Source organism: Labrus bergylta, chromosome 4 (genome assembly GCF_963930695.1).
Source record: "Labrus bergylta chromosome 4, fLabBer1.1, whole genome shotgun sequence".
Taxonomy (NCBI): domain Eukaryota; kingdom Metazoa; phylum Chordata; class Actinopteri; order Labriformes; family Labridae; genus Labrus; species Labrus bergylta.
In genome coordinates this window covers 9,512,099-9,537,206 of record NC_089198.1, presented here as the reverse complement: position 1 = coordinate 9,537,206, position 25,108 = coordinate 9,512,099, and the positions used below count along the sequence as shown (strand labels likewise).

Genomic DNA, 25,108 nt, shown 5'->3' with positions numbered 1-25,108 from the left:
TGGGCTTGAATAAAGGTTAGAAATGAAATGAAATGTCGTGAAGTACGGGTGTGAAATATAATCTACATTTGGAAATGTATTTATTTATTTTTGTACAGGTTGATCTGTGTTTTTTTTGTTTTGTTTTTGTGGATGTCCACTTATGACTGAGTGTTTCATTCCCATTCCACAGTGAAGAGGGGAGCGCCGCGGTGACGTCATTGTGAACCACATCCACAGCAGCAGCAGCAGCAGCAGCGCGAGGAGGAGGGGTGAGGTGGCCAGCCGCTGATCCACCGGTATCATGGCTTCCTAACAGGAGGGGGGAAGTGAATCACAGGAAAACAAGGATCTTTTCTAACAAACAACAACTAAAAAAGAATCCTACAGATAATCGACCCCCCTTTTCGAGAACCTGAGATCGGGACAGAGGGGCTTCGGGCTTCCCTTTCCGCCCCCCCGGTAGGATCAAGGATATACTTGTGTTCGTTAGTGGTGAATTTCCATTCGTTGAGGAAGATGGCCGACCCGGCGGAGTGCACCATCAAAGTGATGTGCCGCTTCAGGCCCTTGAACAGCTCCGAGGTGACCAGGGGCGACAGATACATCCCCAAGTTTCAGGGGGAGGACACTGTTGTTATTGCGGTGAGTTTGTCTTTTTGTGTCGCTCGGTCAAAGCGTTACGCCATTCTTCTTCTTCTTCTTCTTCTTCTTCTTCTGATTGTGTCTTGTAGCAACATTAGCACGTTAGCTTGTTAGCTTAGCATAGCATGGGCTGACCTGGTCACCGCTGTGACTCCGCTGCAGCTTCAAAGCTAAAAAAAACACTCAATGACATCGGACTTTTCTCCTTTTTTTTGTGGCCAGATCGTGAACACGCGGCCTCAGTTGTCAATCCACATTTAAAAAAAAGAAAGCCAGACTGATTAATCTTCTCGTAGTTGCCCTGTCATTGCTAGCGAGCTGTCATTCAACAAAGCCACAACACACAATCCGGCTCGTTTCCTCCCACAGTCCCACCTCGACATGGATCATTAAATATCTGTGCATCTGTGTCCATAACGCCATTAACTGTGAGCACGAAGCGTAAAGCCAGCTTTGATTTAATAGTGGATGCACTAAAGACTTGTTGGTTAGCAGGCTGAGGCCAGCTGGTAGATGACAGATTAGCCGGCCTTGGCTAGCTGGCTAGTTTTAATACTGTTGTTTAATTAAAGCTAACATGAGCTAGCAGAGCAGTCAGATATATAACCTGCAAACACAAACAGAATTTAAGAACAGACTGAACATATGTTTCCATAATTTACACTCATGCACTTTAACTTATGTCAATACTGTCCATTTACAACTCTGCTTTTGCACATTTACATTCAATCTTCCATATTTTAAACTAGTAATGTTTAGTTAAATCCTGGTTGTATATATGCACATTCTTAGTTTTGATATTTTTAGTGCTTATTTACTTTGTATTTAATATTATATTGTGTTTAAATTTGCTAACATTGTGTTTTTTACTCATATTGTGTGTTTGGACAACCTGCTGCTGTAACGCCACAACTTCCCAGTTTGGGGTCAATAAAGTCATTCTATTCTATTCTATTCTATTCTATTCTATTCTATTCTATTCTATTCTATAATCGAAGAGGAAACGCAGACAGTGATCGCATCAAAATGATATCAGTGGTCGTGGAAATATGAGATTATACGCAGGCCATTTGTATTTGTTGGCTCTCAGTAAATGTACATTTTAAAGTTAACCCAAAAGACTTCCTTTGCTTTCCTTGATGAGGACTTTCTGTTTGGATCTCAGTTTGTTTAGCCCTCCAGTAACGCAGACGACCCCTCCCCCCTTGATAAGAGTAATGTCAACAGTTTCCACTTTAACAAAAGGAGGAAATGCCTCAAATCATACATTAACACCCTACCTTTTTTTTTTCTTTAAATGAATAAAACACAGAAATGCCTCGAGGTGAGTTAACATCTCATGTGAACTTGTTGCTTTGTCATTGCTCTCGTATACAGGACTGTATGTCTTTTAAAGACACTGTTTACACAGCCTTAATGCATGTCATTTCGTGTCTCTGCACCGTACCTGCACGGCAGTATTAGACATCATGCACAAAAGGGGGAAGGAGGATTGGTCTTGGTAATTAGGAAACATAACAAGAGCATAAAAGCAGCCGGGCCTGACATCTCATGTTTGAACATGCTAAATGTGCAGCCTATATAGAGTATCGCTCTAAGACACAATCATGGTTAAACATTAGGTCTTCTGAGGAACTTTTTTTCTTTGTGGACTTTGGCGTCTTTCACCTCCTGCTTTTAAAAGAGTTTACAAGGCAATAGACGCTGATCATGGTTTCCATTCATGAAGGAGCGACTTTTGGCCAAGCACATATGAATCACATCCTCTGTCGAGTTGAAGTACTAATTTAGGTGATGAACACGACAGGACTATTCATTTTCTGTAAACTAAAATAGAAGGTTGTTGTATCTGTGGTGACTTCTTGACTAGTTTTCGCTGGCACCGGCTTCAGGCCTTTTAACTAATATCAGGCGCGGGCTGTCTGCGCCCCTCAGGCACAATGCGGCCCTGCCCAGTTCAGAGTGCCGGTCATAGTGCCAGAATACCAAGTACACATTGTGAAGGACACAAGTGTTTCCAGCCTAGTAGCCTCGCCGGGTGCTTCTGCTTGTCGGAGTACAACACTTACAGTACCCAGCAGCAGCAGCAGCACAGGCCTCCTGGGTAATCCCCCCCTGTGTTTTCTCTCCTGGTAACCAGCTGTTCGACCAATCAGAGCAGGCAGTTGGCCGAGTGCTGGGCAATCTCTCCCTGGGTGGGGAGGGTAATTATTGTGGTGATGTACTTTGTTTTGCAGATGCTCCAGAGTTACTCACTCACTTATCTCATATTATTTTTTTTATCCATTTTGAAACTATCCGGGGCGTGGACCATACCCTGCATGTGTTAGGGCTGAAGCTTCAACAGCAGTGTTTCGCAGGTGGTGAAGTTGACCACACTGTATTGTAAAGAGGCCTAAGAAGTAGATCCATCATTGGAGGCCCTGGAGATGATGCATTTATATAAACTAGGGCTGCCGGATATCGAAAACTGACACTGTCATACATTTTTTTCTTCTTTATCTATTCTGATATGAAAATGAATGTAATTTTTAATCACACAATTAAGAAGTATTATTATTTGAAAGCTTTAAAAGTCTATTTTCCTGTAACAAAATGTAAAAACCTATGCCACTAGTTTAATCTTCAACCAGGGATCCTGACACCGACAAGTTAGGACAAGAGATGGATCGCACAAGCATAAATATTTATACATTATTACAAATGTAATTGTTAGTTACAGAATCAATTATTTCTTACAATGCTCAAAAATGTGCATGGCAGAAGAATAAACAAGATTATCGGTGAAGCTGTGGATATGATGCTCCCAAACTCAAGCAACACTTTTATCTTTATTATGGCAAGATCTATCGATACTATAGATCAGGTTACTGCAAGTTTTTTGTGGGATTATTCCCATATGATAATGGAAATAAATGGACTCAAATCTGTGGTATTTATGTCCCATTACTTCATACTGAATATCTTGCAATGTTGCTTTTGAACATGTGCACAAGGTGATGTGAATGCTAAAACATTACATTGTCTTGCCCCAGTTCCTCCAGTGTGCTAACTCACTCGGATCAATTTAAAGATGTGTGTCAGAAACAGTGAAAGGTTTTGGAGGTGGTGTGGCTGTCCTAAGTAGCTAGGTTGCAAGTGTACGTGTGCAGCAGGTGAATTATTCATGCATCCATTACTTCACTGTCAGTTTTTTGCACATCAGATCAGGTCAGGTCAGTCCCCTTTGGCTTTACTACCACGTCTCCTATTTGCATACAGCAGTCTGGGACATCCCACAAGGACACAACTGAGCTACTTTTAGAAGGTGTAGTGGCGGAGGTGCGTGAGAGATGGAGGGAAAGAAAAAGGATTAAAGAGAGATAAGTGAAAGTGCTCACAGTGCACTCAAACAAGTCAACAGCACAGAAACAAATGACACCTGTTCACTCCTGCCAGCTGTGAACAAATAGGGAAGGTTACCATCAAATACAGATTAATGCAGCTGACCTGTTCTGCCTAGCAGCACAATTAGATTTCATGCATCATGTGGATGCTGCAGAATAACCTCGAACTGTGTTTAAATGTAAAGCGTAGCATGAGTAAATATCATAACAAAGCCATCAGGAAGCAGAAACGTGACACAGCACTTATTATTACTCTGCAGTTTCCACTGTAATTACATTTTCTGCAAGTAATCCCATTAGACCGAAGTGTAGGTAACGAGGGCAGCAGCAGCCGTCACAATGAGGACTTTAAACTGGGGCTGTGCCATTGTTTGCTGACAGTGCCTGGCGGGCCTGATAGTGGCTCAGCGCTCTTGTTCTGGGCCGGGTTAATTGCCAGGATATGGCTAGCTGGAGTGAATTATCAACGTATTAAGATTTTGCAGGGCGGCGTCGCACCGAGCTGTTCTTTTAGATGTGACTGTCTGTCAGAAGGAAGGGAGGATTATGAGCCGGAGTGCAAATTGAGGACATCTCAGCTTCAGAATAATTCTGCTGCTGGTTAAGGTGCTGCAAGACTTTACAGTGAGACAGGGATGTATTGTGCTCTCACCTTGAGTTATGATTCTGTTTTCATACAACGCTGATTGTAAACAACAAAGCTTTAATCGGTGGCGTCCCTCAAGGTGACATCGGCTGCTTGTCAACATTCTCAGCCTCAGCCTCCTCCCCTGCTCTTACAGGTGTTAACACTGACAATAACTAATGTGCTGCAACGGAGGAGGAATGCACGTTTTTGTAACCTGGGGTTTCACGAGCAAATGGTGCTGTCTTGTTCTGAAACTGTTTAAAACACCACAGCTAGAAGAACCCCACCCATAATGCTGCAGAAAAGATGAGTCAACAGGGACTTGAAGCCTCCAAAGACAGCGTGCCATCTCAGTTGAACCTCAGAATTGCTTGTGGCATCGGTTTTGACCCGTGCGGTTTTTCCTTCTTAAATCCAGTTATTGATTGCTATCTCACTGGAGTCATGCTCTGAAGTTTGGACGGGCCCTTGGGGACATCACAATCAGCCACAATGTGCTCGATTGAAACAGGCTGGCTCCTTAGGTAGTGGTTAAAAGCTCAGGTTCTTGTTTGCAAATGCGGTGGTGAGATCTTAAAGTTGAAATGGGATGAGGGATGCTGTTTCAGGAACGCTTCCTTTACATAAAAAAGCACAAACACAGGGTGAATTATTCCTTTATGACTGCATGGTTCAACTCCTCCTGACATACGTTTTTCCATTGTTAAAAGCCGTGGCTTGTACCTTTAATATCTCATACTTTTCTTGTCTCTGCTCAGTCTAGGTTGAATGTGAGTTGAGCTGTAACTACAAGATTCAAAACACTGCAGACTACGGATAAATTAGACCTTTATTACTTTATTACTCATTTTTTAATCGCAAGGCTACCATGAAAAGTGACCTCAGTGTGTTTATTCGTATAACCAGCATTTGGAAAAATGGCTGCCTGCAAAACCTCCTGTGGTTATTTAATGAGGGGCGGACACTTCCCCGTTTGATGGCGGATGTGAAGTGATGATGTCAGAATGATGATCAATCAACATTTGCTTACGCTGAGTAGATACTGTCATGGATGAATTAGGAGAAATGCTTGCTACTTTCAGGCATTAGGGTGGCAAGTGAGTTGGGTCATGTAGGGTTGAACTGAGTCACACAATGCTATGGAAATCAATGTGTGACAGCTTGAATGCTGCTGTCGGTATGACTGACCCAGTAATGCACAGGAAGCTGTTAGAGTCTGATTCTCTATTTTATATATGTTGTCTTATTTACCTACAAATGTCCCCGTCTTATTGTTGCTTCCAAATAAAGACAAACATGTTCAAGCACATCTCTTGTGATAATCTGGTGAAAATTGATGGGGTGAGATGTTTGAAGGATTAATTGACACTGCATGCAGTATGTTTTTTATTCATTGAAGTTTGTCAGATGATGCTGCTGTTGAACATGCCAATTGTTATGTCCAAATGATCTTCTCAACACCTTTTTTTTTAGAGGCTTGGTGTTGAACATTTTGTTTCTAAATTGCTTTTGTGTTGGTTAATTGGTGGAAAAGGGAAAGTACTGCACACAGATCTGTTTACACAACATGTCATAGATAATTAATTTTAATGAGGTTTCACTATCCTGTTTGTTTTTTGTTGTAGTCTTGACTCTTTACTCATCCTTTTCTTCTCTTTATCGCAGAGCAAACCGTACAGTTTCGACCGAGTGTTTCAGTCGAGTACAACACAGGAACAAGTGTACAACGCCTGCGCCCAGAAGATTGTAAAAGGTGATGTCTTAATGTTTGTTTTGAAACTGTTTAAACATGTCAGACATTTTATTTAGAGGCACAGAAAAGACACAAGCTGAACATTAAATCTTCACTGTAATACAAAAAGTCATTGTCTTGTTTGGTGTCTTGTAGATGTTCTCGAGGGATACAATGGAACCATTTTTGCATATGGACAGACGTCATCTGGAAAAACACACACCATGGAGGTAAGGGGGACTTCTAAGAACTTTTTTTTTTTTTTTTTTTTCAGTTGCATCTCATTGTTTTAAAGGAAATCTGTGCTTGCAGGGAAATCTCCATGACACAGATGCAATGGGCATCATCCCCAGGATAGTGCAGGATATCTTCAACTATATCTATTCCATGGATGAAAACCTGGAGTTTCATATCAAAGTAAGTCAACCGTCCTCCCTTTAGTTCCCTAATAGCAAAGAGCTGCAGTTGTTTAGAAGAAGCTGCCCTCCAATTTCAAATACCAGCTTCAGAAAATGTGACAAATGTACATTTTTTAGGGGCTGAAAAAACAAGTTTGAACAGAAACTGTACGTGCTAGCCACATACTTCCCTTTTTGCAGTTTGCTGTTAAAGAGCATTTTGTCTCAAGGCATTGCAAAACATGTCCCTTCATTTGCTGCTGCATCGTATTTCTTGATTGACTCTGTGTTCAGCCATGTTTGTTGATCACTACTTTTGCTTCACACCTGTTGTGTTAGGAATAATAGAATCTGTATTCGGGACACATTCATTTGATTTAAACATTTAAACTGTTTTTAAAAATTCCAAGTTACCAATGTTGAAATATCAGAGGTGAATTGCCTCTTTGAAGATAGACTGAAGTCACTTAGGGGGGCACCGGATGGCCTAGCGGTTATGTTACGCCCCATGTACAGTATAGAGGTTATAGTCCTTGTCACAGCGGACATCGAATCCAACCTCAGCCCTTTGCTACATGTCACCATCTCTCTCCTCCCAACATATCCTGTTTCTCTTCAGCTGTCCTAATCAATTTAGGCAAAAATGGTCTCAAAATAACTTAAAAAAATCAATAACTGAAGGCAAGAATATATAAATAGCATTGCAAGCCATGCATATTACACCTTTACACATCTGTTTTGTTTGAGTAACATGTTTTCCTATACCTCTTAGATCTGTCCCGTTCTTTTAATGATTAAAAAATGTATCATCATCTTTGTCTTTTTTTGTCTTTGTTAATTTATGTTACATATTACCTTTGCTGTTGGCCCGCTTTCAGTAAACAGAGAAAATCCCTGTGTGTGTTTTCATTCCCTCTGTTGATCTGATCTCGGCTGGAGTGCCCATTAACATGTTGTGTTTTTGTTTCCCTTCACAGGTTTCATATTTTGAAATCTACTTAGACAAGATCCGGGACCTCCTGGATGGTGAGTGGCTGTGATGCCAAAGTGAACACTGTTACTGACTCGTCTCCGCCTTGTTGGAGCAGACTGCGCTGACAGACGTGCTGCTAAAAGCCTGTGAAATGTCACGTTACTTAATGAGCATCCGTGTGAGGGAACATGAGGAAGGGGGTGAAGCTGTTAACCCTCTGATTAGCTTGTTAATAGTCGGCTGTAAATGTGTTTTTCTACATTTACAACAAGGCATGGATAGAAGACAAGATGTAAGACATAAAGATAGACTGAAGTTTCTTCCTCCAAAATGAATGCCAGCTAGAAGTGAAAAGATCCAAACTGTATATGAGCAGATTTTCAACACGAAGGAAATACGAAAGGAAAACGAACAAACAGCTCCTAATATTTCCTGTGCCTTGCATCTTGTGCTCTCATTGGCTATGTGTCTTCATTGCTGTCATGCTGGTCGACACAATCACACACAACAGGATTAAGACTGAAAAGACAGATCTGGATTTGAACATGACAGATATCTCTTTAGCTTCTGAAATGGCTTAATGTTAATGATGGGAACAAATGCCGACATGGCTCTATTTACTCAGGCTCTTTAAACGGGTTGAGACTGTTAAACCAGTGTGAGCCTCAAAAATAGTTTTTGGTAAAGGAAAAGAAATTGATGCTGCACTTCAAATTGGCGTGCATGATAAAAGTTTTGAAAAGTTGAGTCCTGAAGGTACCCATTAAATCTGAAGACTATTGAAACTGACATTTGATGTCAAAGGTCATCCACTCAACCTGTGGAAATGGAGTCTTCATTCTAAGCAAACACCTCCTTTGTTTAATGGCCCTACATTTTAAACATAAGGCCAGTATATAAAGTGTTGTGTGCTGTTTCCAAGTCACTTTCCCTCACACTGTTTTCGTCTCTCTTACAGTGTCAAAGACCAACTTGTCCGTGCATGAAGACAAAAACAGAGTACCCTATGTCAAGGTGAGATCTAAGCTCCTGTCACGTCTAACTCATCAATTAAAACTTGTCTGTAAAGGCCAATTGTCTGACCTCCTGTTCTGCTCTCTCTTTGAAGGGCTGCACTGAGAGATTTGTCTGCAGCCCAGAGGAGGTCATGGACACGATTGATGAAGGCAAATCAAACAGACATGTAGCAGTTACAAGTAAGAGGCCGTCCTCATGTTTTACCACGATTTGTGCCAAACATCCCTTGACTGTAGTTTTCTGCATCCCCCATTGTTTTCACACTTTGACATGTTGTGTCATTTGTCCTTCAGACATGAACGAGCACAGCTCCAGGAGTCACAGTATTTTCCTGATAAACGTCAAACAGGAGAACACTCAGACAGAGCAGAAGCTCAGCGGGAAGCTTTACCTGGTGGATCTGGCTGGCAGTGAAAAGGTAAAAAGATGGAGATATTTAAGTTCATCCATTTTCCCCTTTTATTGTCTGCTTAGGTCGGGTTCACATCAGAGTCCAGAGTCTTGGATTTGCTTGAGCGTGCATGAACACTTTGTTAAGGGTACTGTCTCTGTGATTTTCAGGTCAGTAAAACGGGAGCAGAGGGAGCTGTGCTGGATGAAGCTAAGAACATCAACAAGTCTCTGTCGTCCCTGGGAAACGTCATCTCTGCTCTGGCTGAAGGAACGGTCAGTTTCTCTACTTAATGCATCTCTGGAGCTGTATCATGAGCGCCGTTTCCACCAAGGTTCAGGTTCAGGTCCAGTTCGGTTCGGTTTGGTACGGTGCCCATTTATTGGTGTTTCCACCGTCAAAAGTCGGGAATGGTACCGGAATAATGGATCTGTACCGTCCTGTTTTTTTGGTATCCTTCTGTTGGGGTGTCAAGGGTACCGATCAGACCCTAAATGGTCCCTTTTGTTTACTGTGTCCCGTTCCTCTTCTTGACATTTAACTTGAGGTTGGCTGTGGAAATGGAAGCAAGTTCAGGGTTTACCGTACCGAACTGAACCAAAATGTACTGAACCAAACCGCACCGTGGAAACAGGGCTTTAATATTTGTCATTGATTGTAAATTTATGTTTTCAGTGGCTCTATCGGGTGGCATTAATGTGTTGCTTATTGAGGTTACTGTTACAGTTTTCAGCATAACAAATATAAGATCTGCTTTAACCTCAGGGGGATCATTTACTTCCAAATGTTTTTATAGTCTTCTGAAATGACAAACATTACCGTTAATGTAGCCGGCATCAGGGAAGTCTACTGTTTAGCAGCTGCACAGCCCAGAGCTAGGTGTGTGTGTGTGTTTAGAAAACCACCATCTTTTCAGGCATATTACTTTTGAAAGGGGGCCATTTTACTTAAACCGTGTACAGGTTCTTTGTGCTGAAGAAACAACTTGTCCTCGGAGCAATGTTGTTCTTTAGCTGCTCCTTAGCGATTTCACGCTTTTCACATTAATCAACAATCGGTTTGTTCTAGGACCCCTCAGCCCCGTAAACAACCTGGGGCCGACAGCCGCTGATGTGTTTGTGATTGTCTCAAACAAATGAGCTATTGTACTAGGACGGCGTCTTCCCGATCTAGCATGGTGGAGTCTGACGATTTAAAGAAGACTGCTGCTGCTTAGCTGTTTGCATCAATACCACAAAAAAAAACAATCTTTTGAAGCTTGTGTCAACCGCAGACCCTACTTTAGGCATCTAACCTGTTAAAAACCCATTCACTCCAAGTTAAGAGATCTGGAATTGCAAAACTGTTTTGAGGGTTTAAGGAGTCATTCCTGCAGCTCTCAGTCAGGTCATTTGTGCTTTGCTCATTATATGTGTCTTCATATGTCTCAGGCCTACATCCCATACCGAGACAGCAAGATGACCCGTATCCTGCAGGACTCTCTGGGTGGTAACTGTCGAACTACGATTGTCATCTGCGCCTCGCCTTCCTCCTACAATGAGTGTGAAACCAAATCCACCCTTATGTTCGGACAAAGGTTGGTAGAAAAAAAAAAAAACAGACCCAAAAGTTTTGTATTGAAAAAATACTTTTTAAGATGAAATCCGTGTGAGGTCATGTTTTAAAATTAATAATTTTAGAGAGGTTAAAAGGTCAGTTTATTGGTGTGTACGTGTATCTATTGTTGTCATGGTCACCGCAGGGATGGCCTCAGCTTTGTTGCATCTAGGAACCTCTTTGCAGGAATATTGATGCACCTGTTAGACGCCTTTCAGTGTAATAAAATCTGTTTTTTGCCTTCAGAGCAAAGACCATCAAGAACACTGTCACTGTGAACGTGGAGCTTACAGCAGAGCAATGGAAGCAGAAGTACGAGAGGGAGAAGGAGAAGAACAAGACCCTGAGGAACACCGTCACCTGGCTGGAGAACGAGCTCAACCGCTGGAGAAATGGTGAGGACGTGGACACTGTAATTCCACTTTTTGATCTATGCCCTCAACATACAGTTTAGAAAAAGTAAAGAAACAACTCAGGTGGTCAGAAACTATTTATATCTTCAATGTTTGGTGTTTATTATACACATTAAGCTCTTACACACCATCTGCACATACCTTTAAATACCCGTGCTCCGATCTCAGGTGAGAGTGTGCCGGTGGAGGAGCAGTTCGATAAGGAGAAGGCCAACGCAGAGGTTTTGGCTCTGGACAACATAATCAATGAAAAGACGGCCTCCACGCCCAACATACCGGGTGTTCGTCTCACCGACGTGGAGAAGGACAAGTGTGAGGCTGAGCTGGCCAAGCTTTACAAACAGCTCGACGATAAGGTAAAGAGGACGCCGATAACCGAGATCCTTTTGTGTGTCGATTAAGAACTTGTTGTCTGCGGGATCACAAGAATATTTTGTATTGCCACAGTGAATGTAGTTTACATATTCATCAGCACAATCTACAAACACTACAGCAAGTACAAAAGTTACATTTAAGAAGAAGCGATATCATTCGCAATGGATTGTGGGATATGCGGTTCCTTGGCTCAGGAAGAAAATGATGTACACAGTCTTGTACCTTTGTCCTTTTCTTGTTTTTGAATGCGGTTTTGGCGCTGAATCAAATGTTTTCTAGACATGAGTGAAGGGGTAGCTGTCGATGGAGGGTTTTTAATGGGGGGGGGGGGGATTTACTTCCAGAGCCGCCGAAAAAGTGAGCGGTCACTGTGGAGCTCTGTGGGGAAAAGACAAGCCAGGTTATGCTATGTTTAAAATGTGACTGTTTCCAAGCAACCCAAACATTCTCCTCACAGAGTTGCTGTGATTGGCTAGTTAGGTGCATGTTGAACCTGATCGTTTGTTGGATTCAGACCTGATAATTAAAAAAATAATAATAATACAAAGGAGGGCGCTCGCTGACACGAGGCAGATGAACAGTTGTTTGACGGATTTTTATTTTATATTTTTTGTTAAATTAGATGATTAAAACCTGTTATTTCAACCAGAATTCTCTTGAAATAATGTAAAAATACTGGAGCTTTGATTGAATTATCTCCCACAGGCGGGCTGAACAATATAGTTGGATTCTACGACCTGGTTAAGAGCTCTTTGGGGGAAAAAAAGCATTTTGTAGTCGGGGACGTCTCTATTGTGATTTTGATTTGAAAGCATAACAACCTCGTATGAAATTGCTCTCATCGACACATCCAATCAGGCCAATCATAGCTCAAGCATCGAGTGTTTTCTTTTAGGGTAAACAAAAAAAAGTATTTACTCACACATAAATATACAGACTGTAGCAGGAGCTCCGCTGTTGTGATTAAATTGATCTTCTTAGATGAAATGGTAAACAAAATCTTTATTTATTCCAAAGCTCTTTCCATTGATCAGTGTGTTTTTTTTCCACCTTGTACCCGCTTGTCTCGGGTTAAACCTTTGTTTGTAAGCTGTGTGTGAAGTCTAATGCTGATTTGTGTCTGTGTTCTTTACAGGATGAAGAAATCAACCAGCAGAGCCAGCTGGCTGAGAAGTTGAAGCAGCAGATGCTTGACCAGGAGGAGGTGAGTACTCGAGGTGTAGGCAAGGTGCAGGTGCAGACTGGCCTCTTGGTCTTTGTAGTTTGTATGAGGTAACATGAAGCCATCAGAACTTTCAAATTGTATTTCTATTTAATCCATTCCTGTTGTCGAAGTAGAGCGATGATTATATTTCTAAAGGTTGGAATATTTTTCCTGAATCTAAAAAGAAAGTTTGCAAGCTTTCAAGCTGTGACGTTTGATAACAAATCAAATAATTCAAATAGCTTTGAAACCTGTAACAAGTGTTTTTAAAAGCCGTAGGGCAGCAGACATTATTCTGCAATCTACATAACTTCCCTTCTCATCCCCACTCACAGCTTTTAGCCTCTTCTCGCCGCGATCACGAGAACCTCCAGTCGGAGCTGAACCGCCTGCAGGCAGAGAACGAGGCCTCCAAGGACGAGGTGAAGGAGGTGCTGCAGGCTCTGGAGGAGCTTGCCGTCAACTACGATCAGAAGAGCCAGGAGGTGGAGGATAAGACTAAAGAGTTTGAGACCATCAGCGAGGAACTGAGCCAGAAATCGGTGAGCTGGGGGGACACATGAAAGCAAAGTCGCTGTGACATTTTAATTTGAGTTACATGGCTTTTTAAAAAAAATGTTGTCCTTTAATTAGGCAATGTTAACGTGCATCACACAAACACGCAAGACTATAATTAATCTTGAACAGCCTGCAGGGATAAAAAGAGCACGCCGCAGACTAGCATGCACACATCAACTGCTGCTGGAGTCCCTTTCTTTTATTCACAAGTTCAAACAGCTTGGCTCACTGTATTCCCTCGGCCACATTATGCTTTAAATACAACATTTCCTCCAAACTGTAGATTTTAAAATATTGGCGTTGGGATTATAGCTTCACCGCTAACAAATTAAATCCTTGTTTAGTTTTAAAAAATTACAAGAAAAAGTTGTAATCTGTAATTTAACACGCTTTGTGGTTTTAAAACTACACTCCGCCCTCTCACAGAGTTGTTTTTATTTTCTGTTGTTGACTAAAACAGTAGAGAAATGTACAGCGACAAAAGACTAAATGCTCTCTCTCTCTCTCTCTCTCTCTCTCTCTCTCTCTCTGTCTCTCTGTCTCTCTGTCTCTCTGTCTCTCTCTCTCTCTGTCTCTCTGTCTCTCTGTCTCTCTCTCTCTCTCTCTCTCTCTGTCTCTCTCCCTCTCTCTCTCTCTCTCTCTCTCTCTCTGTCTCTGAGATGATGTCCTCGCTGCTCAAAGACCTCGCTGAGATCGGCATCGCCGTAGGCAGCAATGACATCAAGGTACTGAGATGCCTGGTCCGTGGTTACCATAGCAACCACTTTTTCTACAGTAGCAATACAAAGCTCTAAGAATCTAAAAAGAAAATGTTCGGTTGATGAGAAGATGTAATAATGGATGTTTCAGTGATAATTTGTAAATAAGATTCACAATCTGTGGCTTTCCATGAAACATATCAAGTATAATGATAGTACAGATACTCTGATAATAGAATACATGAACGGCTGTTTCTTTCTTGTCTCACCTCACTTCTACCTCCATTTGTTTTTGTTTTTTTTCATTCCTCTCTAACTTCCATCGTCTGCCCTTCCAGCAGCACGAGGGTGGCAGCGGCATGATAGATGAAGAGTTCACAGTGGCTCGTCTCTACATCAGCAAGATGAAGTCAGAGGTGAAGACCATGGTGAAACGCTGCAAGCAGCTGGAGGGCACCCAGTCTGAGAGCAACAAGAAGATGGACGAGAACGAGAAGGAGCTGGCCGCCTGCCAGCTGCGCATCTCACAGGTACATGGGAACGAACAGCCAAAACCTGACTAGAACAGAGTTTAGATTTCAGAATCATGATGTAAATGATGGTATGTGTGATTATTTTTCATTATTTTTCCCTGTCTACAGCACGAGGCTAAAATCAAGTCGCTGACCGAGTACCTGCAGAATGTGGAGCAGAAGAAGAGGCAGCTGGAGGAGAACGTCGACTCTCTCAATGAAGAACTTGTTAAGATCAGCGCTCAGGGTACGTCACCGTTTGAGGTTCAGTTTAGAGGTATAACAGTGACACCAATACTCTAATTCAGCTTTAATAAATCAACAGGAAGCAGTTAAAAACTCTCATTCAGCACAACATCGTTACCCAGCTTGAAAAACCTGTAAGGGTTTATTTGTGAGAACTTGCTTTGAACTGGAATCAGCTCAACATTTCTAAGAACTGAAAGAATGTGAAAGTCCAACAGAAGAAAACATTTGGTTGTAGCCTTCAGCATGATTCAGTTTCATACCTCGGTTAAAAATGTTCTCACACAAATCCAGCAGCACAACTTTGTTTAAACCTAACTGAATAAATGGAGTTGAAATGAGTCGGAGGGGGAAATAATACCTCTTCATCTTTGTTATTTGAATACATGACTGTGGTTCAGTTTGGAATGACATCACTGTGTTTATGTCTGCAGAGAAAGTCCATGCAATGGAGAAAGAGAGCGAGATCCAGACTGCCAATGAAGTCAAGGTAAGTTCCTCAGCCCATTTAGAAAAAATCTGATTCTACAATAGTGAGAAAATTGAATAGAAATGTGAAAATGCATCTGGTCCATCAGAATGTTGTTCGCACAAGATCTAAGTCAACTTCTTCAACATGAAAACCAACTTGCTAAATCCCGGTTTCCACCAAGCGGTCCGCTTTGCTTCAGTACAGTTTGGTTCAGTTAACCCCTGATCTTGATTGCATTTCTACAGCCAAGCGTTCCCTTAGTTGGTAGGCGGAGTCTAAGTGTTGGTGATAGCTGTTTCTGCTATGTAACAGCCTCACATATCAGCAGGACACAGTGTAAGTTGACAATAAATTCAATGAAGAACGGTACATGGTAAACAAGGGCAACAAATGGAGGACATCCAGCAGAGATCTGCACCTCCATTGTCGTCCAATGGGGCGGTGCTACACGCTGACATTAATTGCAAAAAAGTCCTTGAAATTACTAGAAATCCACGGGCTATTCAAACATGGCACGTTTTGTTGTTGGTCCTTTATTACCGGTGTCGCACAAGAAGTGAAACATGACTCTTACAACCAATCAATGGACTGCAGTGAGTCAAGCTCCATCCTTTAGGGTCTGATCGGTACGCTTGGCCCCCTAACAGAAGGTTAGCAAGATTGGTTATTTTGGTCACTCTCCCCATCTTCTGACAGTGGAAACAGCAATAAATACGTACCTTAGTGAACTGAAACAGACCGCTTGGTGGAAACCGGGTCTAAGTTGTGGAATAGTTAACTTTTGCATCTAATTGGCTGGTTATTGAGGTTTTTGTTTTTGTGAAATTATCCAATGTGTCCAAAAAAAAATAGCATGCATTGTGTGTTTTTGTGTGTTTTCAGGAAGCTGTGGAGAAGCAGATTCACTCCCACCGCGAAGCTCATCAGAAGCAGATCAGCAGCCTGAGAGACGAGCTGGACAACAAGGAGAAACTCATCACAGAGCTGCAGGAGTAAGACTCCATTTTGTCCCCCGTCATTGTGCTAGCAAACATTAATAAATGTTATACTAGACAGACAAATAAAAACAATCATCTTCATCACAGTTGTTGTTCTAAACGGGAGATTTCTCGGTGTTTAAACACATCTGTTTGTCTCTTACAGTCTGAACCAGAAGATCATACTGAGCAGGAGAGACTCAGAGTGGAACACGAGAAACTCAAATCCCACCGACCAGGAGAAGAGCCGCAAGCTGCACGAGCTCACGTAGGAAATTCACTCATGCACACACACACATTGCCTTTGACTCAGTATGGTTCAGGTTTATAGCCAGAAACAGTAATTATTAGTCATTTATCACCCAACATTGTGGCATGTGTACTTCTTTAGACCTCACCTGTTGTTGTTTTTGTTGTTCAGGGTGATGCAGGACAGGAGAGAGCAGGCCAGACAGGACCTGAACGGGTCTGGAGGAGACGGTGGTAAGTGTGTCCTAAATTAACTGATGGTCAAAAGCAGTTATGGAGGTTTTGTTCATGTTATATGAAGCTTCTGCGAGTAGAATTTACTGTATAGTTAAGTAGATGTGTTTTTTACAGCTTATTAGGAAACATGCTGCTTGTTGTAATGCCTAAAGGAAATATATCAGAGAAAAGTCTCCAGTAATGAGTCTCTCATGAATGTTTATTTAAAGTTAGGGAGCCTCAGCATCGAGGTTTTAAAACTGTTGGAACATCTGTCCACATATTGTGACGCAGTGACTTAACCCATGATCTTCAGTCTCATATCATGCAGAGTGTTGTATTAATTCTTATTCCTCATGCATGTCTTTTCCCCGTGAAGGCCAAGGAGCTGCAGACTCTGCACAACTTGAGGAAGCTGTTTGTCCAGGACCTGGCTACCAGAGTGAAGAAGGTAAGCCACGGTGATTAAATAGTCTCTGGTTGAAAAAAAAAAAACAAATCTCCTCAGTTTGCTATAGGGAGAATTTCTTTGGCATACTCCGTGACAACACTTTGCATTATTTATGTGCAACGTTTTCTTTTCTTGAATTATGCAGAGCGCCGAGATGGACTCAGACGATACGGGTGGGAGTGCAGCTCAGAAACAGAAAATTTCCTTTCTTGAGAACAATCTTGAGCAGCTCACCAAGGTTCACAAACAGGTACGTTCTTTTCTTCTCCTTTATCTTTTTTTAAAAGTCCTCCCCCCCCCTCCTCCCCCCCACGTGTTTCCCCTCTTATAGACCTGTGTGGAAAAGGTCGATTTTAAAACGAGTGGTGTTAAACGATGTGAATTGTCCCCACAGCTGGTGCGTGATAATGCAGACCTGCGCTGTGAGCTTCCTAAACTGGAAAAGCGTCTTCGCGCTACAGCTGAGCGGGTCAAGGCCCTGGAGTCTGCTCTGAAGGAGGCCAAGGAGAACGCCGCCCGTGACCGCAAGCGCTACCAGCAGGAGGTGGACCGCATCAAGGAGGCCGTGAGGGCCAAGAACATGGCCAGGAGGGGACACTCTGCCCAGATCGGTAAGGAAGGGGATGATTAGTTTGGGACATGACAAAGTGGCTGGAGACAATTCTAGTTATAATAAATGACGGAGATCTCTTTCATGTTTTGAAGCCTTTTTATAAAGACCCCTTTATATACTGAATAGTCACTGCCTCTATAATTACTAAAGCCATCAGTGAGGCTGGATTATGTAACGAAATGAAGTGCAAAAGTCCCTGAAATGACAAGCCTGCTTTTATACTTCATCCCTCCTTTCTCTTCACAGCCAAGCCCATTAGGCCCGGGCAGCAGCCAGTGGCGTCTCCCACACACCCCAACATCAACCGCAGCGGAGGAGGCTTCTACCAGAACAGCCAGACGGTGTCCATCAGGGGAGGAAGCAGCGCCAAGCCAGAAAAGAAGTACGTTTAGCATCATCTCTTTCTTTTTTCAGATAGAGAACAAAGTGATGTGTGGTATCAGAGATGCAGAAACATAACAAGCTCTAATGACAGTTAAGAACCAGGAAACTACATGTTGAAGTATTTAATTCTCCAGAGCAAGTTCAAGACATTTACTTCTCTTTCAGTAGCACAAATAAAAGAAACAAAAGTTGAGATATGCATACAATGGAAACGAATACAGAACTGATAGATGAACACACAACACCTGTGTTGTTGGAGATGTGTTTATGCAGCCTATTGTTTTCAGAGTCTGGAAGTTAAATTACAGATGATACAAAAGAATCATCTGTGATGGTCTTAGCCACTACCGAAGTAGCGACTGCTCGTCCTGGGGTCCACTCATACAAACATGAATTTAAAATCCACACAAATTAAATTATAAAAAAAAAAAAAAAAGTCCAAGACGAAACAGAAAAAGACAAAAATAGAAATAAATGACAAACACAATAACAGGCGAAGTAAAAATCAAGAACACCAAGATGGACCTATTACATGTCAAAAAGGTAATCTCTCAAATGTCCATGTTACATCTATGCAATCAATAAATACAGTGTTGGACAAATCTTATCATTATTTTCCTACTTAAGAACACAGCAGGGGGCAGCAATATGTAAATTTATGAATGTATTTCCTGTCTGGTATAATGGATTCCATCTTAGCTTCTGAGCTGTAGGTGTGACTAATATAGACTTTTCTTCACTCGTGTTGGCACTTCTTTTCCTTAAGAGGGTCCTCAGTACATGTCGTTTTACCCTCCATCGTCTGCGTCCACACTGCGAACCATCCAGTTGAAAAAAAAAAGCCAAACAAATCAACGAGCGTCTGCATTTAAAACATTGTTTAAAGGGGCAGCGCACAATTAAATGTAATTGCACAAGAGTTAGCTAATAGCTCATTTGCATCCGTTGTCCCTGGGCAGGTAAACAAATAATACAGAGCAGGAAGTACATCATCTAAAATAACAGAGTATGTAAAATTATCAGATTAAATCCATAAATGTACATATTGCTGCCCTCTGTTTAAATTGTCTGTGAAGGTTCAGTCATCCAGGTCATGGTAACTCAAAGCTCGATCCAAAAGTCAGCCGGACTTGGTTTTTTGTTTAGGTTTTTAAGTTAATCTGAAAATGTTTTCTAATGATCTTGATTCATGATTATTATGCTGCTAACTACACGATGTGTGGTAGCAGCTGTACGGAGGAAAGCACAACATTTACTGATGGTATCCTTTCTGTTTGTTTGTTCGCAGCTGAAGAGCAGCAGAATGGAAGGACGACACCACTGAAGAAGAAGAAGCCAATATCACCCCCGCCCACCCCGACAACTTGTCATTCCATAACAGCGAACAGGCTCCTCGTCGCTGCCTTGGAGCCACGAAGGAGTTTCTGAATTATAAATATATATATATAAATATTCCTGGCCTGTACAGCTCCAACCCCCCCCCCTCACCTCCCCCCCCTCCCCCACCACCACCACCACCACCACATCCCTCCAATTCTCATCATCACTTATCTCTTTTTCTCCTACTGGATATAATAAAAAAAACAAATGTAATGTACAAAAGTCAAAATAATATTCTTATCCACCGAACCAAACGCAGTCTTGAGCGCAGGCTCGGCGAGCGAAACCGCGCGCACCTCAAAAAAAAAAAATGTGTTGCTTCGGTTTTTTTGTTTTGTTTTGCACAGTCTGTTGTCATCCGTCGTCGTCGTGCGAGTAGTTCTGCACTGTGCCAAGCTGAATGTAACGGTAGAAAGATCCCAAAAAGAAGAAGAAGAAAAATCACAACCATTAATAATTAAAAAAAAAAGACCAAAAAAAAAAAGAAAAGAAAAGAAAAGGACACCCCTACCACAAGAAATAGCTTGATCCTATAGGCTAACCTCTGTACATTTCCTCATCACTATTATTGGTTGTTAACCACACTTTCTCTGGATAGATTTTACATGCTTCTTAAAAGAAAAAAAACGACAAAAAAAAGCAAACTGTACGGTTTTTGAATTGACTAGATGGCGTTGAGCACTACTGTTCTGTCCCGGTATTGTACAGATGTAAAAATTGGCACTACACTGCACATGATTCTCTACAGAGAGACCGATACGAGACGAGAGGGGGGGAAAAAACGGCTGAGAAAAAGAAGGATTCAAGTGAACGAGAAGGCAAAGCGTGCGACAGTGTACTGTAGGTGTGTTTAACAAAATACCTGTGGAGGCCAATTGTTTTTATCATTAAGTTAAATAAAAACCTATACTCGTTTATTGGTGACTTCATGGGAAGGATTTACAGAATGTAGAAAGGAAAGAGAATGATCCGGTTAACGCAACAAAACTTCCCCCACCTTTTTTTTTTTTTTAGCACAGCCCATGCTACGTAGCTAAATGTACTGTTTTTACTCTTTGCTCAGTGGTTAACAATGCCGTGTTAATGGGACGCTATTTATATCCGTCTGCACATCGGGGCACATAGACCGAGATAGCACACACAACGCTTGTCCTGTCTTAGCCGGGTCGCTGTCACTCACTCATCTCCAGGAGCCATTTTGGGTTTTTTAAAAAGGCTCCTGGTCAGCTGTTTGATCCCTGTCGTATCATGATTTCAAGGGTGCCTCGCTTTGATTTTTTTTTTTTTTGTCGTCCCTCTCACACCCTTTTTGTTGTTTCTTATAGATTTAGGACCTCACTGTAATTAATTTTGCCCCTTTAATTGTAAATTTGCAGAAAAGTTCTGTTTTTTTTTTTTGTTTTTGCTCATTTGTTTTATGTACTGTATCTCTCATTGTTCCATATATGGTGTAGATGCATATTTGAAGTGGGAGCTGCAGGCCGAGGGTGTCGGACCCTTTGCTGCTGATCAACCAATCAGGAGAGCAGGGTCTTAAAATTGCACAACAATCTTCTGTCATCATCTGGAGGAAGTGTTTATCTAGCTAAATCTAGTCAGCAGGGGTGTAGGATTTATTTTGTGTTCTGTTGTCTCGCTCGTATTTTTAGTGTTTTTTTTTGTTTTTTTTAATTCTCCCATGACATGGCTTGATTTCTTTTGTTTTGTTTTTTTTTTAACCCCGCCCCCCTGTGATGAAGCCCCGGTCACCTAGCATTGGCAAAGAGCTTGTTGTGATTGTAACCCCAGCGTGAGAACACTAACATCTTGTGCAAGTGCAATAAACTGTAAAATACACTGTATATCAGTCGACAGGCAGGTGTGATCAGGGTGTGCTGAAGCAGTAATCTTGTTGTGATGGGAGTCAAACTCTTGCCCCTCTTCTTTGTTAGCTTGTGTTTAACTAACTTTCTAAATTACAATTATTTTCTTTCATTGCATTTTCTGAAAACTTAATTCTAATATAAAGCACTTTTGTACTGGACTGTAAACTCTCCATGTCAAACTATACTTCTCTGTATTCCAGTACAACACGTGTGGTGGTTTGAGCTTTTCTGAAATTGACGATGAAAGAAAAACATTTTTTGGATTTTTTTTTTTTTTTGGCTCAGATTAGCAAAACAAAAGTAGCTCCAAAAGTTGGGGGCAGGATTTTGGTTTTCTACTAATAGGATGTCATACTAACACCTGTTGTCTTGCAACAGGAACATTTAACTTCTTCACAAAACCTGCACTCACACAAAAAAAAAAAAACACTCCATTGGTGGCTGTTTTTGACTGGAGGAAAAGAAGTTTCCAAAGCCATGTAAATCAAACTTTGTTGTCACTTAAATTTAGTAATCTCACGTTCAACAAGCTGCAGGGAGGAGTAGCTCCCCTGTATCTATGACAGGACAGTGTTTGGTGTCTATCGAGAAGGTTTATTCCCTCTGTGTAATCTTCTTAGATTAGTTAAGACTTTTGCAGCATGGACCTCGAAATGTTCAGCCTTTGACCTTCCACCGAAACTGGATATGAAATGGGGCAGCAAATAGATGATTTAAGAAAAAAAAACAAAAAAAAAAAAACAGCAAAGAATATTTGTGGTGATTGCCGAAATTGAATTCTGATTAATTATAAATGAAAACAAAAGTGTAGCCACTTTTTTTTATTACTGTGTAATAGTTGGTCAATTTTAAAACAGACAGTTTTGAGGATCCATCGGTGGACAAGGTACTGGATCATTCCTGGAGAACTGGGGGCACAAATGGAAAGGGCTCTGTTGTGGACCGAGATGGGAAGTTCATGAGATCACAGTTTTGGATTGATTGCATGATGTAAATGTATGTGTGATTAAATAATTATGAGAAAGCGTTTGCATCTTTGTCCCTTTTTTTTTAAAACTCATTTTAGGGTTCATCGTTGAGATCTTTTAGTGATGAAGGGATAACATACTTAAAGATGACTTCTCTGAAATAACCAGTAAAGAAATAATACTTTTTTTGTTTTTGCAAGCACGACATATGAAATGTTTTTTTTTTTCTGCGTTCCCTTAGTTTGGGATAAGTTTCAGTTAAATGAAATACAGCTAAAAGATATTTGTAAATGTTCTGAGCTTCCAACGTGGCAAAATTATCCATAGAGTCACGCTGCGCTTTCTTCAAGTTTTATTTTGGGGCTTTTTTTTTTTACGCCTTTATTTAGAGATCCTGAAACTGGGGAGAGAAAAGAGGAGGAACGACATGCAGGAAAGAGCCACAGGTTGGACTTGAACCCGGGCCGCACACACTAACCACCAAGCTACCAGCGCCTCGGGCAAGCCTTCTTGTTTCCACTTTATAATGTTCCTGGGATGTGCAACTTATCATAATAGTTGTTTTTTTTTCCTAGTAAGAAGTGTACGTCCATTTTTATTTGTATTTCAGAAGTTTTAGTACCAGACTTTATTTTTTTAAAAGGACTTAAAAAGAAAGAAATATTTATTTATAGCCATTTCAAGGCTAAAAAATATTAAATAAGATAGTTATCATAATTGTTTTTCCCAGTAAGAAGTGTAGGTCTATTTTTTATTTGTATTTAAGTTTGAGCAATATTAACTTTAACGTTCATCTGCATTCTCCGACACTTTGATGGCATATCAATAAAAACAATAATATACAAAGGCATTTTTGCTCTAGCAAGAAGCACAGCTGAGTAGATAAGTGGATGATTTAAAGTGTTTATCAAACAGCAGACCAAAGGGAGGTCTTTGCACTGTTACTAGGCAACCACAGGTGGACGTAGACTCAACATTCTGTACGTTTTTACGTCATTTTGTGACGTAAACGTCTCGGAACAAAACGGAAAAAAACGTGTTTTTTAAAACCTGTTACCTGGCCGGCAGTGATTTGCAGTATTGATACAACATTCAGTTTCCCTTGTTGGTCATGAATAAGTACGTATTTATGTAATATTTACAGTCTACTTAGAAAACAGGCTCCGTTCAGCTAGCCTCACCTCTCATAAAGCGAGCAGGTGGATAAAAAACCCACAATGTGTCCAGCAAAGTGTACTTACACGATGCAACCTTGGGGTGGCGCTGATTCCCCTGTTTGCGTCCCGTACACCTGAGGGCTCGCACATTAGACAAAAACTACAAAACAGGAGCTCTCACTCTGAATATATTTCTTATCCGCTTTTATGAGTTGATCTTTTTTTTCTCTGTAAAAACACAAGTTGAAAACATCAGCTGTTTAAAAAAGATTAATCTATAAAGTTTGTCTGTAGTTATCATGTTTGTGTGAATCACGTTTCAACCAAGAGTTTTAAAAGTGCTGCAGAAATAAAGTTTGACTTAAAAAGCAAATAAAAATACATTAATTTATTTTAAATGGGCCTATCAGGTCTAGAATTGCCTATTTAATAGAGTTGTCACTGTGGCAACATTAAAGTTTAGGCCTATGCAAACTCACTTTAACCTACAGATTTCTCTCCTCACACAGATTATAGGAGATCCTTTCAGGTGTGGTTCTCAACTGGTGGGTCGGGACCCAAAGGTGGGTTGCAGAGCCACTTTCAGTGGGTCACGAATGTGTGACTGGCAAAAACAACCTGTGTCAACAAGTCTGTGCTTTGTTCAGTTTCTTGGTTCTGTCACATGACGTTGTTCCGACTGAGGTCCAAGCTGCACAATTTGTCAGTAAATAAAATTGATCGGTTGAAAAATATCATAAATTTGAGTTGTGATTTTTCCCTGAGGAGTTGGTGGTGGGTCCTGAGGCTAGATGAGTTCAGAACAACTGCTCTACGGGGTAAAGTGGAGGTAACAGTTAAAGCCTATAGAAGTGGTTACCATCCTGGAAAGAAAAAAAAAACACAAATGTAGTCTTCTATAAAACATTCAAGAGTCTTTCATAAACAAAATTAGAATAACTTTTTTGCTATTTTTGTTTGTTATTTAGTTTCATGTTGGAGATATTTATTTACATATTACACTTGTTATAATACCCTTATTATTATTTTTAATATGAATTATTGACTCTTTCCCACAAAAATGCTTTGGCAATTGTATTTCTTTTATTACTTTTTATTGCTTTTAACCTTTTTATCTTTCTCTTTAAATGTTTTAGCCTTTAAATTTACCCCTTCCTGTATTCATTTTACTACTCCTTTTATCGTTTAACTCTTCAGCTCTCTGTCGCTTTATTAATTTAACCAATGTCCCGTTTATCCCTTCTTTTTTTATCTTCACTCTGTGTTCCTGTGATGTGATGTCGTCCCACTCTCCCTCAATTTTAATTTTGTTCTCTCCTGATTGATTTTAAACTAATTTTTCATAATAATAATATTTTTTTTTATAATTTTGCCCTCTCTGTTGATCTCTGTTCTGTTGTTTTTCTAATGTGCTATACAAATAAATATATTATAATTATTATTAATAATAATGTAAAATTAATGATAATAATTACCATAGATTTATGGATGCGGAATTTAATCGAGTGAGACATCATCTTAATAGACGATCTTTGCACTGAAGGTAGTTGCCAAAGTTGTGAGGGCAGAGCCTGCGTGTGTGTGTGTGTGTGTGTGTGCGTGCCTGCGTGCGTGTGTGTGTGGAT

General features: G+C 40.9%; 1 protein-coding gene across 1 annotated transcript; it reads left to right on the top strand.

Moving 5' to 3' along the window:
* Positions 1 to 245: 245 nt before the first annotated feature.
* LOC109989880 (kinesin-1 heavy chain) lies at positions 246 to 22,383 on the top strand. The gene is given in 29 exon segments (XM_065953651.1): positions 246 to 624; positions 6,304 to 6,391; positions 6,527 to 6,600; positions 6,683 to 6,787; positions 7,746 to 7,794; positions 8,700 to 8,755; positions 8,850 to 8,937; positions 9,052 to 9,176; positions 9,320 to 9,424; positions 10,580 to 10,725; positions 10,992 to 11,140; positions 11,327 to 11,514; positions 12,669 to 12,737; positions 13,073 to 13,281; positions 13,879 to 14,020; positions 14,332 to 14,523; positions 14,635 to 14,752; positions 15,186 to 15,241; positions 16,106 to 16,215; positions 16,367 to 16,383; positions 16,386 to 16,429; positions 16,431 to 16,468; positions 16,622 to 16,664; positions 16,666 to 16,683; positions 17,045 to 17,116; positions 17,262 to 17,366; positions 17,511 to 17,727; positions 17,976 to 18,111; positions 19,402 to 22,383. Coding segments are annotated over 29 exon segments (2,889 nt in total). The 5' UTR covers positions 246 to 498; the 3' UTR covers positions 19,406 to 22,383.
* Positions 22,384 to 25,108: the final 2,725 nt, after the last annotated feature.